General features: G+C 40.3%; 1 protein-coding gene across 1 annotated transcript in view; it reads right to left on the reverse strand.

The window, feature by feature from the left end:
- The window catches only part of COL7A1 (collagen type VII alpha 1 chain), a 133,585-nt gene that overhangs the window by 12,690 nt on the left and 106,831 nt on the right, over positions 1–14,064 (reverse strand). Inside the window, exons 101-115 of the mRNA XM_087954709.1 lie at positions 13,553–13,597; positions 13,430–13,465; positions 12,854–12,889; positions 12,199–12,255; positions 11,727–11,798; positions 10,558–10,629; positions 10,427–10,462; positions 10,256–10,336; positions 9,440–9,493; positions 7,066–7,119; positions 6,914–6,976; positions 6,164–6,226; positions 4,771–4,887; positions 3,452–3,529; positions 3,068–3,121 (exon numbers count right to left, since the gene is read on the reverse strand). Coding sequence (XP_087810835.1) covers positions 3,068–3,121; positions 3,452–3,529; positions 4,771–4,887; positions 6,164–6,226; positions 6,914–6,976; positions 7,066–7,119; positions 9,440–9,493; positions 10,256–10,336; positions 10,427–10,462; positions 10,558–10,629; positions 11,727–11,798; positions 12,199–12,255; positions 12,854–12,889; positions 13,430–13,465; positions 13,553–13,597 — 918 coding nt within the window. The remainder of the gene's footprint in view (positions 1–3,067; positions 3,122–3,451; positions 3,530–4,770; positions 4,888–6,163; positions 6,227–6,913; positions 6,977–7,065; positions 7,120–9,439; positions 9,494–10,255; positions 10,337–10,426; positions 10,463–10,557; positions 10,630–11,726; positions 11,799–12,198; positions 12,256–12,853; positions 12,890–13,429; positions 13,466–13,552; positions 13,598–14,064) is intronic.

Below are 14,064 nucleotides of genomic sequence, written 5' to 3' on the forward strand. Positions count from 1 at the left end.
AATATGTTTATGGCCGTGCGTTTCGATAATCACTGATCATAAACCACTACTGGGGATCATTGCGGGTAATAAACCAACCCGTATATATTGTCCCCCAGAATGACCCGTTGGTCTGAATTCTTGGCGGCCTACAACTACACCTTGCAACATCGCCGGGAAATCAATTCTCCACGCTGATGCATTGAGCAGAACGCCGCTCCCAGACTCTGTTGTAGATCCAGCCCCAACCATCTCAACGCTACAGATCGAAGCTCTACATGTACCACCATTGACGGCTAGAGACATTGCCTTTGAAACGAAACGTGACCCAGTTCTGCAACACATCCTACGCTGGGTTGAACAGGGGTGGCCGACGGACCAAATAGCACCGGAATGGGCGCCTTTCAAAGCCCGCCAAACCGAACTGTTTTCCCAAAAAGGCTGTATCTTGTGGGGCGATCGAGTCGTAATCCCTGGCAAATTGCAACAAACTGTTTTGGCAGTATTGCATGAAGGACACATCCGGGTATCGTGCGGATGAAAGCACTTCGCCACGCAGCTACGCTTGGTGGCCGGGAATCGACAAAAGAATCGAGGCCTGGGTCGCTACTTGTCAACGTTGCCAGGACGTCAGCAACGCCCGCCTAAAGCAAGCCCAACCGAATGGGAAACTCCAAGGGACCTTGGTCCCGTATTCATATTGACTTTGCGGGACCTACCAAAGGACACACTTTCCTTATTACTGTCGACGCCTATTCAAATTGGCTCGAGATCCATCGAATGAACACAACTACAACGGACTCAGTTATCAATAAATTAAACAGACTATTTGCCACACACGGGTTTCCGGACGTGTTGGTCTCGGACAACGGACCACAGTTTACTGCATTACCCTTTGAACAATATCTTGCTGATCGGGCATCCGCCATGCGCTAACCTCGCCCGCGCACCCTGCGGCGAATGGGCGTGCAGAACGCATGGTACAATTTGTAAAAAGACCCTTCACAAAATGGAATTTGGCAACATCGACGAGAAAATCAATCAATTTCTCTTGTTGCAGCACATCACGCCCCAGCGTGACCAACAAAACGCCCGCTGAACTTCTTATGGGGCGGAAACTACGATCGCACCTTGACCGGCTCCACCCCGCATTCGCACCGAAAAGCCCTTCGGCTCCAGCAGCAAATGCCGGGAATTTAAGGTAGGCAATTTAATCTTTGCCAAAAACTTTTCCGGCGACCCGTTATGGATACCCCAACCGTTACCCACCTTGCCAGGCCTAGATCTTACCGCCTGCTAACGGACGATGGGAGGGTGTGGAAACGCCACATAGACCAACTCCGATCGAGATTACCACCCAGTGTCCATGACTCCCGGGTTCACCAACTCAAGGGAGGAAATATCGAGAAATTGACTTTGATATGACAAATAGCAGGCCAACGGAAACCCTACGGCCCAGCGAAACACCGAACTTGAAGCGGGGAGGGAGTTGACTTTTTCAGGGAACTTTAATACAGGGGAAACCGAACTGCAAAACCCGAAGAAACACGGAGTAGCGGAGACAACCACAGTGAAAGCAGCACGGAATCACCGTGCAGCGAAATAGAACTTAATAAAGATCATCCAAACGCTCCACGGAACCGGACCTTAGACCAAAACGGTGGAGCCACGGAATCATCCAGACAGACCAAACGGCCTGTCTATCTTGAGGATTTTATTACAGCTCCCCTCAAACGGAACCCAAGGGGAGGGTGTTGTGAATCAATAAAAGTTACTAGCATAAATGCAAATCAAGGTTTGGAAACCTGCACACCTGATTGGTCCTTATACAACAACTAGGGATTGGTCCATAACTAGTCCCTGATTGGCCACTATTTTGACACTTTTCATTGGTTATAAGTTTGAACTTGTTGCACATGTCATTGGTTAATAAGGTAGCAGATAACCCTATAAAAGGGTTGCTGTTGCCCATAGCCTTGCTCTGTTCTGTTCTATTTACTATTATTAAAGAGTTGAAGTCACTGGTCAGATGTCTGGTCTCCATTATTCCCCAAACATAACAATAAAAATAATAAAAGTCCCAATGTTCCCCTAAACCCATGATGGTGAACCTCTGGCATGCGTGCCACAGGTGGCACACAGAGATATTTGTGCTGGCATGTGAGCCGTAGGCAAACTTACCTCACTACGCATGCGTGCGCTTCACAGCTAATTTTGGGCTGGTTTGAGGCCTTTTTCGGTCTCCCAGGGGCTTGAAAAAAGCCTCTGCAGGATGAATAATAGGCCCATTTCATCACTTCCTGTAATACCAGACGTGACGAAATGGGCCTATTATTCGTCCTGCAAAGCCTGCAGAGGCTTTTTTCAAGCCTATGGGAGGCTAACAATCAGCTGTGAGGTAAAGGGGTGGGGGGAGGGGCGGGGGCATGGGGATTGCGTGCGCATGCACAGGGGGTGTGGTGGGGGGGGGTGAGCATTGCCTTCTGGGTGCTGGCACACGAGCATGCAGGTGCCAGTGCGCACACAATTTTTGGCACAGGAGCCCCAAAAGGTTGGCCACCACTGCCCTAAACAATACTCACCCCCACATTAATATACAACTTTACTAAACTCCAACCTTACTCTACCACAAAGTTTGTGGGAAGAACCAGCTCTTTAACACTTTCCAGAAGGAGAGGAGGGCAGAGATCTGCTGAATCTCAAGGGGAAGTGTATTTCAAAGTGCTGCTCTGCTCCCAAGGCAGCCCTGTGTCTAGGCTTCCCATAAATGTGGGAAATAATCCTTTCCATTTTCTTCAACAAAACCTTCCAAAGTAACATCCAGATCAAAGCAAAATACAAAAAAGAGACTTCTAAAAGTCTGGAATCAGAGTAGAGTGCTTAATTAAATGTAATTTTTGGTAAAGGAAAAAAAAATCTCCTCCTATAGCCACCTAAAATGAATTTAGGAATAAACAAATCCCAATCCTGTCTCAGGATTCTGATTCAAAATGTTACCAGCCTTCAGTTTTATTCACTAGTAGAAAACTGGCAAAAGCAATAAACAAATGTCCTCAGACCATTGTATTGGAAAGGCCTTTTCCCTCACCGTCATGCCAGGTACTCCTTTTTCTCCCCTTAAGCCGTCTAGCCCTGGACTTCCCTGTGAACATGCAAACAAACAACCAAAGTTATTAAATCAAAGTATTTGGAGCTGAAAAATATGCTCATTTGGAAGAAAATCTGAGATACACATTTTCATGTATTTAAAAAATGTATATAGCTTATAAGTAAAATTGGATAATAACAAAAGCAAATGAGCTTGGCATCATTCCAATTTAGATTGGTTTCATACAAAAGTCTAAGCCATGAATTATTACGTAAATCACAATAGGTTTAAATAACATGCCCAGCCATATATATATATATATATATAAAAGGGAGGGAGAAAGCATTCTGGTAAGTAAAGATAGTTCACAATGTATTTACAAACCTGTTCTCCCCTTTCTCCAGTCGTGCCTGGTGGTCCTGGAGCTCCTACAACTCTCTCACCTGCGGGGCCTCTTTCACCCTATAAGAGGAAACCAAGAAGATCTATCATGTCATCACATAGGACCCTTAAAGTTAAGTCATTTCATAGGGCCAGCTAGTCTTCCTTACTTTCTCCCTCCCTTCCTTCCCAGAAATGGTATATCAACCTGTATCACTGTGCACCACTCATGTTGAATAATCCTAATGATGTTAGTGATGATATATCATAATACCAATGGTCTCTGGTCTATTTTTGACACCTTGGTGGTTTTGTTTAATTTTAGGTTTTATTGCTTTCAATATAGCGATCTGTCTTGTTTTTATTTCTTGGAAGAAATGGAAAAGGAAGAAAATAAATTAAGGAAAATAGGATTTAAAGTTAAGGACTGCTATTTTTTAAAAAGAACTGAGATTAGTATGTAATTTGTCTTTGTGTGGAATTGGTTCATAAGTTCAAAGTGCTCTGGACTCATAGCACTCGTCAAGGAGCAGGTGAAGCTATGGCCCACATGGTTTTGGAGTTATGTCTGGTGCACCAGTTATAAGCAATTCTAAACTGGGGGGTCTTCATACAGCTGCTCACAAATCAATCATCTCCCATTTGGATGACTCCAGTTCACCCTATGCAGGCTGCCCTTGAAGACCCTTCAGAATCCTCATCTGATCCAGAATGCAATGGCTCGAACACTGATGGTCGTCCATGAAGCAAAGGGGTGTCTCGCACACAGGGTACGCCCACCCCAGCTCCACAAAGGGAAAAAGTGTTGCGAAATGTCACGCGATGGCAACGTGATGCCACAAGTTTCACACCCGTGATGTTCCACCTATATATTGAGAGCTGCACTTTGCCCAGGATATCATTAGCCAAGAGCCTAAGAATCTACTTCACACTGAAGGTTGGCATAGAGCAGACTACCAAAGGTTGGACTTGAGAGTTAGTTGGTTTATGTCCACCTCTAAAGTGGAAAGGAATGAACAAAAGAAAGAGGAAAAGGCAAAGCGCAGTCCAGCCATACTGTTCTTTTGTTGAGATTAAAATGCAATATTTGCTTATCATTTGATTAACAGGACTACCAGGATGCAAGAGCTTATATCAGGCAATTCTGAACAGGATAAACAGGATAACAGGAATTCTCCAGCTAAGCAATTTTAAGACGCATGGATTTCAACTGGGGAATTCTGGAAGTTGAAGTCCACACTCTTAAAGTTGTACCAAGGTTGGGAAACCTTGACCTAGAATGTTGACAATAACAATCAAATAGTCCAATGGCGAATACTTACTTTCTGCCCTTGAATTCCTTCTGGGCCTTTGGGGCCAACGTTGCCAGGTGGACCAGGAGGACCAGGGGGTCCATCATTTCCTACAGGTCCTGGGGAACCTATAATCCCTGGAGTACCCTACCAATAGAGATTTGAAGAATTCTTACATGGAAATTATACTTGCAAATAAATTTAATTATCCTGCTTCTGCATGGATCGATATTCTGCTAACTAGGTTGGAATGTAGGAGTTTGTATAGAATTAGAATATAATTTCTTTTTGAACATCTGATTAATTTTTGCAGAATAGAGTATTTCAATCTTGTTACAATTGTTTGTAAATATTTAAGAACAACAGTTTTCTTTTTATTATATCATATTTTTGAAAAAAAAAATTGACGGCAACTTTTCAAGATAGTTTTGGCTTTTGTCATTCCTGTTGAATGTTTCTGATTTCGGCAGAAGACTATACATAAGGAAAAGTAATCTCAATTTAGTATCTCTATGAATCCAGTAAGAAGGATTTTATATATATAATACTCATTTATGACTTCTTTCAGGGATATTGTGTAATTCAATAAATCAGGTTTACTGTATTATTATACTGTATTATCCTCATTATGCACATAAGCCTAGATGTGTTTTAAAAGGTAGAATCCTGGCAATTTCCCCAAAAGCAGAAATCTTATAATTTGTAATGCTCTTAACTGAGGTTGCACAATGACTCTGAATAGGATTAAAACAGTTTCTGCATATGTTTTTCTAATAATGAATAAATACACAAGTGGACCATTTTAAAATTTTGGAAAACTAATTATGTTATGAAAATTAAACTGCAAGGTTTCAGAGGATAAGTTAACAGCACAATTAATTTAGGGTGCTTTTTAGAATGTTTCAACTGGAGCAAGTAAAAGTTCAAAGACACGTAACTCTGATACAAAGGTTTGTTTTTGAGACTAAAACTCATGAAAGAGCATGAAAAAAATTCCAGCAACTGCTGTGTATCAAACACAAGCCCTTATTATATAATGGAATCAAGGTTTCAAACTACTATGTTTTGGGGCAGGAAGAATAATTCCATCTGTTTTGATATGGGACAAGTTTGGTTAAAAGCATTTTTCCTATTGTGAGAACTGGCCCTCAAAGGGATTTAAATCTAAGCAGGAATATTACTTTGTTTATAGATGAAATTTCTATTGATTTGATTGCAAATTAAATGGATGAATTCATCCAAAGTAAGGATTTTATATATTCATTTATCTATACGCATATCTAGCTATAGCATCTATATCTATATATCTCCAAGTACAGCTTTTAAAAGCATGGCATTTCATTGAATTCTGGGTCTTTAAAGTATACAGATTTTATTGTATTGATTTCCCCCCCCATTATTCTTAAGTGAAAGAATAGCACACCCTTTCCCCCTTTTCTCCCTGATCGCCTCTGGATCCTTTCTGGCCATCAAATCCTCTGTCACCCTATGGAGAAAACAATTAAATATATAAATGGTGTGTATAGAAGTAAACCATGTAGTGATATTCCCCTCCCCTCTCCCAGTGTGTATATGCATGTTTATATATGCATGTGTGTGTATGTGCATGTGTACCTTACATAAGCAAAAATAAATGAAAAGTTTACCTCATGGTAGAAGAATTCACAAAGGCTGATTTATTAATGATTGATTGAACCAATCAAAATGGAGACAGCACCATTCCCAACCCTCCCCCAAGCTCAACTCTTACATAGACAACAATACTGCAAGGCAATTCCAACCTCTGAACTGGGGGTGTTTAAGGAAGCCTCTGTCAGAAAAGATATTCACACCCGCCCCCACTGATCAATAGTTCAGTACTGATCTACTGTCACTTTATATATCCTAAGTATATACAGCAAAACTGGGCTGCCTCCATTCCCTCAAATCCACAGTACGGGTATCTTTGACATGGGCCATTAACTTCCTTAGATTCATGTATCTTTCATTTGCAGTGCTAGCATTTTCTTTTCTTCCCATATAAGCTCATTACTCTATATCAGTGTTTGTCAACCTTGGCAATGTGAAGGGGTGCAGATTTCAACTCTCAGAATTTTTCCGGTTAAATTTGCACTATACTATTCTATTATGTATTTTCACTACATTATTATAACATCTATTCATTACTCTATACCTTTGGACCAATGAGGCCTTCTTTCCCAGGGATTCCTGGTGTCCCAGGCATGCCAATCTCTCCCTAGAAAAACAAAGGAAAAGGTATGGGCTATTCTGTCCCAATATATGGCCTGCTCAACTGCCCCATTAGAAGAAACCTGAGACACTTACAGGATCACCCTTTCTTCCAGCAAGGCCCATTCGGCCAGTTAACCCTGGGTCTCCCTACAACAGAAGGGGAAAATATTTTAGCTGGAAAGGAGAAGGCAAAAGAAAATGTAGACACCAATATTGCAACAGGCTTAGTCTTAGCTATGATAAAGATTTGCCAAGTTATTATTTATCTATCCCTGAATCGATTATGAAAATGTCCAGAGTTCTAGACATGTCTAGAATTCTGCCCTTAAGAAGGAAAGCCTTGTATGTACCCTGAGGGAAGCTGGTGGAAATAAAAAAAATATTTTGTAATGTTGATATCAATTTTCTCTTCAGAGGGCTGTATATTTTCAATTCCCATCTTCCTTTTTTTTTACAATATTCCAAATTATCATTATACATCTTAAAAACAAACAAAAGTTATCTTCTCAAAAAGCAAGTGGACAGAATAGCATTCAATACAGCCAAATATCCCTGCCCCAATTTATTTATAGAAATAGAGGTACGCCCATTTCGACCACAAATCAGGAAGATAAATAAGAGGAGATAAGCTCTCACTTTGCCTCTGATTGTTTCATAATTTGAAACATATTTCTGTCAGCCTTGCTCAATAGAAGTTGGGATAGAAAGATGGATCCAAAAGAGGTAAAGTAAAATAAAGGATAGATAGTTCAACTCCCTTCTTTTAGTTCTCTACTTTTGAGATTAAATTAGATACTTTAAATATGTAATCAGGACAGTCTTGTGAACAATAGTTGTAGCATGGGACGCAACTGAGTTCAAAATCTGATTCCGATGCTGTCAACATTGGTGTAACTGAGTCTGTAGATTGCCAGCTTCAGGAATCATCAAACCATGATTAATCTGAGGTTGATCAACCTCAGGCATCTCCCAACCAGCCGGAGCAATTAGATGATGAGGCATAACCCCGGAAACCCCAGGTCTTGCCACATACATCAGTGAGCAGAACAAGGTCACTTGATGAGGCTCCTTGCTAGGCAAAGGGCAAGGCCTGAGTAATTGCAGTCAGCTGTTTGCAGATAAGATTTATTTTACTACTTTGCCTTCAGTCTTCATTAGTTGTTTGGAATTCCAATTGAGGACTTCTGCTCCTATGTTTCCTTGCTCTGGAATCTTTGACTACTGGACTGATTACCCATTTGGCTCTTTGACTCCTGGAATGAAACTGGACCGTGATCTTGCTCTGTGAGCTTCAAACAGAATTATTCAGGCAAGCACCCTTTGCAAAAACCCTGATTTATGACTTTGTCTATTGTTATTTGCCTAGTTGTAATAAATGGGTCTGCATATGTCTGCAACCTGATTCAGAACAAGTGGCAGCTCCCATCATATCAGCATGGCCAAAAACCTAATAGCAATAGCAATAGCACTTAGAGTTATATACCGCTTCACAGTGCTTTACTAAACGGTTTACAGAGTTAGCTTATTGCCCCCAACAATCTGGGTCCTCATTTTACCGAACTCGGTAAGATGGAAGGCTGAGTCAACCTTGAGCCTGGTGAGATTTGAACTGCCAAATTGCAATCAGCAGAAGTAGCCTGCAGTACTGCATTCTAACCATTGGGCCACCGCAGCTCTAGTAATTGAATTCTCTTCCCAACACTTCACTAGCATGTAAAAAGTGCTTTGCAAGTTCTCTTAAATGAACAAACAAGGATGTGTTTATGAGCCATTTCATATATTTGTTTATCAGACCCAATATTGCCTTATCATTTATGTGAGTTCATAAAAATTATTCTAAGGTCAATATATAAGCACAGCTCCATGTGTTCCCAGAATTCTTCTATTGCACACATTTGCTGGTGCATTCTAAAATGATAGCCATAAATTTTCCATAGAGAGCACCACTGGAAAAATAATCACTGCAGAGATGTTCATACCAGTCTACTCTTACATAAACAAATTTTCTTTGCCTAGTGGTCCTAAGTAATTCTTTGCATCTCAGTCATCAAGGATATATTCAAGCAAAGATGCACTTCTTTTCTAAATCCCTGCTATTGGTGCAGTGGTGGGATTCAAATTTTTTTGCTACCGGTTCTGTGGGCGTGGCTTGGTGGGCATGGCAGGGGAAGGAAACTGTAAAATCTCCAGTCAGAGGTGGTATTTGCCAGTTTTCCGAACTACTCAAAATTTCCGATACCGGTTCTCCAGAACTGGTAAGAATCTGCCGAATACCACCTCGGTATTGGTGGCTTCTTTTATCAAGGAATAAGATGTAAGAACCATTATGTTTCATAAAAAAAACCTCTGCTCCTTTGCCTTAATGTCTGTCAAAGTACAGTATTTTACTTCTTCCCCAAGCAATCCTTTTAGTTTTTACTTAATGTTTCATAATGCAAAGAAATCAAAGAGTAAATCTGACAATCACCTTCTCACCCTTATCTCCATCTTGGCCACAGGCTCCTTTCATTCCTCGATCGCCCTGTAATAGAAATAAAATGAGTGCCATGCACAGCTCCGATTATTGATTGTACATATTTTTAGGTTTTTCCCCCCTAAAAACATGAAGAGAGGAAAAGCAAAGAACCAAAAAAAAAACCTACCAAATATAACACAAGCAACATTAAAGAAGCAAAAACTCCTACCATGACAATTTATAAAACAATACTTTGAAATCCACAAGAAATTAGTAAAATAAAGGCCTGATTAAAAAAAAATCGGAACCTCTGTCCAAGGTTTTATCTTCTGTGAAACATGATGCAAACTGGCATGCAGAGATCTAACTTCCTTGTCAGTATAAGGGCTAGGCTAGTCTTTTTGCAGTTAAACCTAATAGCAATAGCACTTAGACTTATTATAAACCACTTCATAGCACTTTACTGACCTCTCTAAGTGATTTAACAGAGCCAGCATATTGCCCCCACAATCTGGCTCCTCATTTTACCAACCTTGGAATGATGGAAGGTTGAGTCAACCTTGAGCCGGTTAGAATCAATCTGCTGGCAATTGGCAGAATTAGCCAGCAGTACTGCATTCTAACCACTGCACATCCATAGCATCAATGTTTTTGTGTAGCTTCTGACTCCATCACACAGGTAGCTCTTTTCTGAGCTAAAGTGCTATCCACTCCTTTGATACCTTCCCTGCATCAGCTTCACAAATCTTTGTGACAGAAATCAGCTCCACATGGCCTGGAAAAGAATCTCCTAACCTTACAAGAACATAAAAATAACCACAAGCGCACCTTTGGGCCTCGCATTCCAATAGGTCCCATTTCTCCCTTCTCCCCTCTGGTTCCAGGAATACCATCCTTCCCAGACTGACCCTGGAAAAATAAAGATGAAGGCAATGTGATTCTCTGACCATGGAACTGTACAATCGTAGGCAGAATCTGCAACACGTATAAAGCACTCACCGGCTCTCCTGGTTCTCCTGATTTACCAATTTCTCCCTAGGCAAAGCAAAACAGCCAGGATATAAATATTGGATAGGAAAATAAAACCATCCAGTAGATATGCAACCGTGAATGAAGAAATGATCTCTTACCTTTTGCCCACTGGGTCCTCGTGCACCAGGGAAGCCTGTGGATCCTTTCTCACCTTGCTCACCCTTCACTCCCTAAGTTAAAATTGCAAATTACAGACAAACATGAGTGTGTGTGTGTGTGTGTGTGTGTGTGTGTGTGTGTGTGTGAGAGAGAGAGAGAGAGAGATGCCTATCCAATTCCTGTGCTCAAGAAAAAAAGAAAGTATTCATAATTATTCCATGCTGTAAGCAGAGTTCTCATTATGCTGTAAGTTGGCATAAGGCTTTCAATGGATTCTCTATTGACTTGTGCTCTTGTATTCCAGTTAGTTCCTACTGTTCTGATAGATGGATGGACTAGATGCATACCGAAACTGCCTTTTTCAGTAGTGATCTACACATATTCATATAGTTTAATAAATATCTGGCAATATGCAGAGTTTCATACCTCAAAAACATAATGAGCAAAACAGAAAACTCTGCAGCAGCACCGGAACTGCCAGGATCTCCAAAGAGTGGGTGTGAGCTTTGAAAAGGCCCAAAGGTCTAATTTTGCCTTTTGACCATGACCCCCACTTTAATGAAAAAAGTTACAAAATTCAGCTATGACGTTTGAAACCTGCAGGATGAAAAGGTTCAATATGGAATGCTTTCAGGTGATGCAGAGATCAATCACACTGACCTTACCAACTTCCTTCACTCTTACTATCTTCTGCACTCTAATACAGGTACTGATTCCTTCAGCCCTCAGTCCCTCTAGAGCCATGGTGGTGAACTTATGGCACGCGTGCCACAGGTGGCATGCAGAGCCCTCTCTGTGGGCACACACGCCTTCGCCCCAGCTCAGCTCCACCGTGCATGTGCGCCTGCCTCCCACCAGCCAGCTGGTTTTGGGGTCTCTACCGTACATGTGCAGGGGCGAAGGCATGCACAGGACTCATTTGCGGGGGGTGCGCATGTGCGGGACGCACGCACGCTTTGAGCACTTGGTGCCAAAATGTTCGCCATCACTGCTCTAGACTATGCAGGATGTTTAGAAAGAATTTTAGCACTTTTGAGGAGCCAGCATCTTCCCTTATGTGTGTGGGATACAGCAAAACTTGGGCCTTTGCCTGCTTTGTTACCTGCCTGGCACAACATAAATTCGTCACCTATCGTAATAAATGCAACCCAAAGATCTTCCCCAGTACCTTCTCTCCAATGATTCCATGATCTCCTTTGTCACCCTTCTCCCCTTCCATTCCTTTTAGACCACGTTCTCCCTAGAAAAGTGCAAGAGAAAAAAAAATACACCTTTTAAATCATTAATGAGAGCTAGTTTGATATAGTGGTTAAAGCTCCAGGATAGACACTGGGAGACTGTGAGTTCTAATCCTGCCTTGGGCATGGAGCCAGATAAATAGCCAGCTACTTTCTCTCAGCCCTTGTAAAAAAGCAATGGCAAACCACTTTAGGAAAACCTTGCCAAGAAAACTGCAAGGACCTGTCCAGGCAGAATCAGACACAATTTAATGTAAGAGAAAAAAAAATCATTGGCAAGAGAACAAAGTAGAAGCGCTGTTATGAAAGAGCATCTGGATTGATTTTTAGGAAGTATATAAAAAGCGAGTGATGCAATTTAACTACAACAGAAATTAGAGTTTTGTGTGCCATATTACTTACTGGTTCTCCTTTGTTCCCTCTGAGACCTGGTGGGCCTTCCACAACGACAGTATCTCCCTATGATTGAAAAATATGATAATCAAGAAGGATCTAAATACCTCAATTGTTCAGTTTCCATTTCTACTCTGAACTAATGCAATTTTTCTGTAATGCAAATATCAACTGTTCTATAGTAAAATATTTTGTGGAAAAACCAACCCATAAATCAATTCTGAGAAAAGTAATCAGTTGTCTCACAGCTAGGAAAATAATCAGAGATTCATGTCATAATTTCTGCTGGTCCTTCCTAGAGAGACCCAGGACTCAAACTTGCAACTGTAGCCTGCAAAATCTGTGGATTGATTTGAATCTTATTTCAAACAGTGCAATTAGGATAAGATGGAACTTGGGAGATTTCTTATTTATAGTAGATATATATATATAATATATATATATATATATATATATATATATATATATATATATATATATATATATATATATATATATATATATATATATATATATATATATATATATATTTGCTGGCTTGCTTTGATGAGTTTATTTGTTCATTCATGTATTTTCTAAGGCTTGTCAAGCAAAAGTTTATTTTGCAACTGCCTAGGTATCACCAGCTAATGCAACTTAATCTTTCTAAAACTGGGATACTTACTTTGTCTCCTTTCAGCCCCATAAGCCCAATGTCGCCCTAAGAGGAAAAAAAAGTATAATTATAGATTAATTTACATAATTTATTACCATCAATGATATAGCAGTCTTAGATCAGTTGGATTATAAATATATAGATGGTTAATATTAATGCTAATAATTATAATGCACAACACTTCACAGCAGGAACTAAGATAATAAGCCCTTACCTCCAGGAATCTACAGAATTAGACTTTGGTAGGGATATTTTGAAAACTCATTTGATTTCATGGTGGCCTGGGTACTTGCTTTTAAAAAGAAGCCAGATTATTATAAGGACTAGATGAGCAATGTAAGGGAAAGGAGACACTGTAATTATGCATATTTTACAGGCTGGTTCTTTTGTCTATTCAAAATGTGTTTTGACATAATTCAGATTTGCAGCATAACAGGAAATGCCAGACGTTTAGTTACTTTTCTTCATTCATTCCAAAGCTAAAACTATATTAATAAAATGATTTTATTTTTCAGCATTAGAAATAGGTCAGAGCAGGAGGATTCTATTCCTCCTCACAACTGTCCCACCCCAATTCTTACTTACTTTGTCACCTCTCTCCCCTCTGTTTCCGGGAGGGCCCTAAAGACAAAATAGAATGTTTAAATGCAAAAGGCCTATGCTTAAGACCAAACAAACAGAGGAAAGAAGGTTGAATGAGATATTTACAGCAGGCCCTCGATCTCCCTCCAGACCTGGGCGCCCATCTTCACCCTGAGGAAAGACAAACAAAGTATTCACATAGAACAAAAGAATAACAGGGGCAGGGAGGGGGACAATTGTATATCAAGACAAAGTTGGCAATTTCCCATAATACTCAGCCAGCTGATAAATCCCAAAATACCACACCAACATTTATATTTTATTCCAACATTTTAAGCTTTGCAGTCCTTTTCTGAATGGTGAAATGTTTTTTTAAAAAATAATAAATGGTTTTTGAATATTTTAATAATATAATTTGCCCAAAGTTATATTGGGAAGTGGAATCTCTAACCAATCTTAGTTTACAAAATTTAGATATCTATCCTTTGCCTTAATAGGAGGAAAAACTAGATATTACAGTACTGCTAAACATTTTCTGCTTCAGATCATGCAAAATCTAGCACAGTTAGTTCTGTACACTCCTCTTTTCTTGTTGGTCAAATATGATTAGAATTCCAGCATAAGAGTATGCAACACAT

This window comes from Notechis scutatus, chromosome 2, assembly GCF_049901735.1.
Source record: "Notechis scutatus isolate UNSWTSFEM ecotype Mainland chromosome 2, rNotScu1.2, whole genome shotgun sequence".
Lineage (NCBI taxonomy): Eukaryota > Metazoa > Chordata > Lepidosauria > Squamata > Elapidae > Notechis > Notechis scutatus.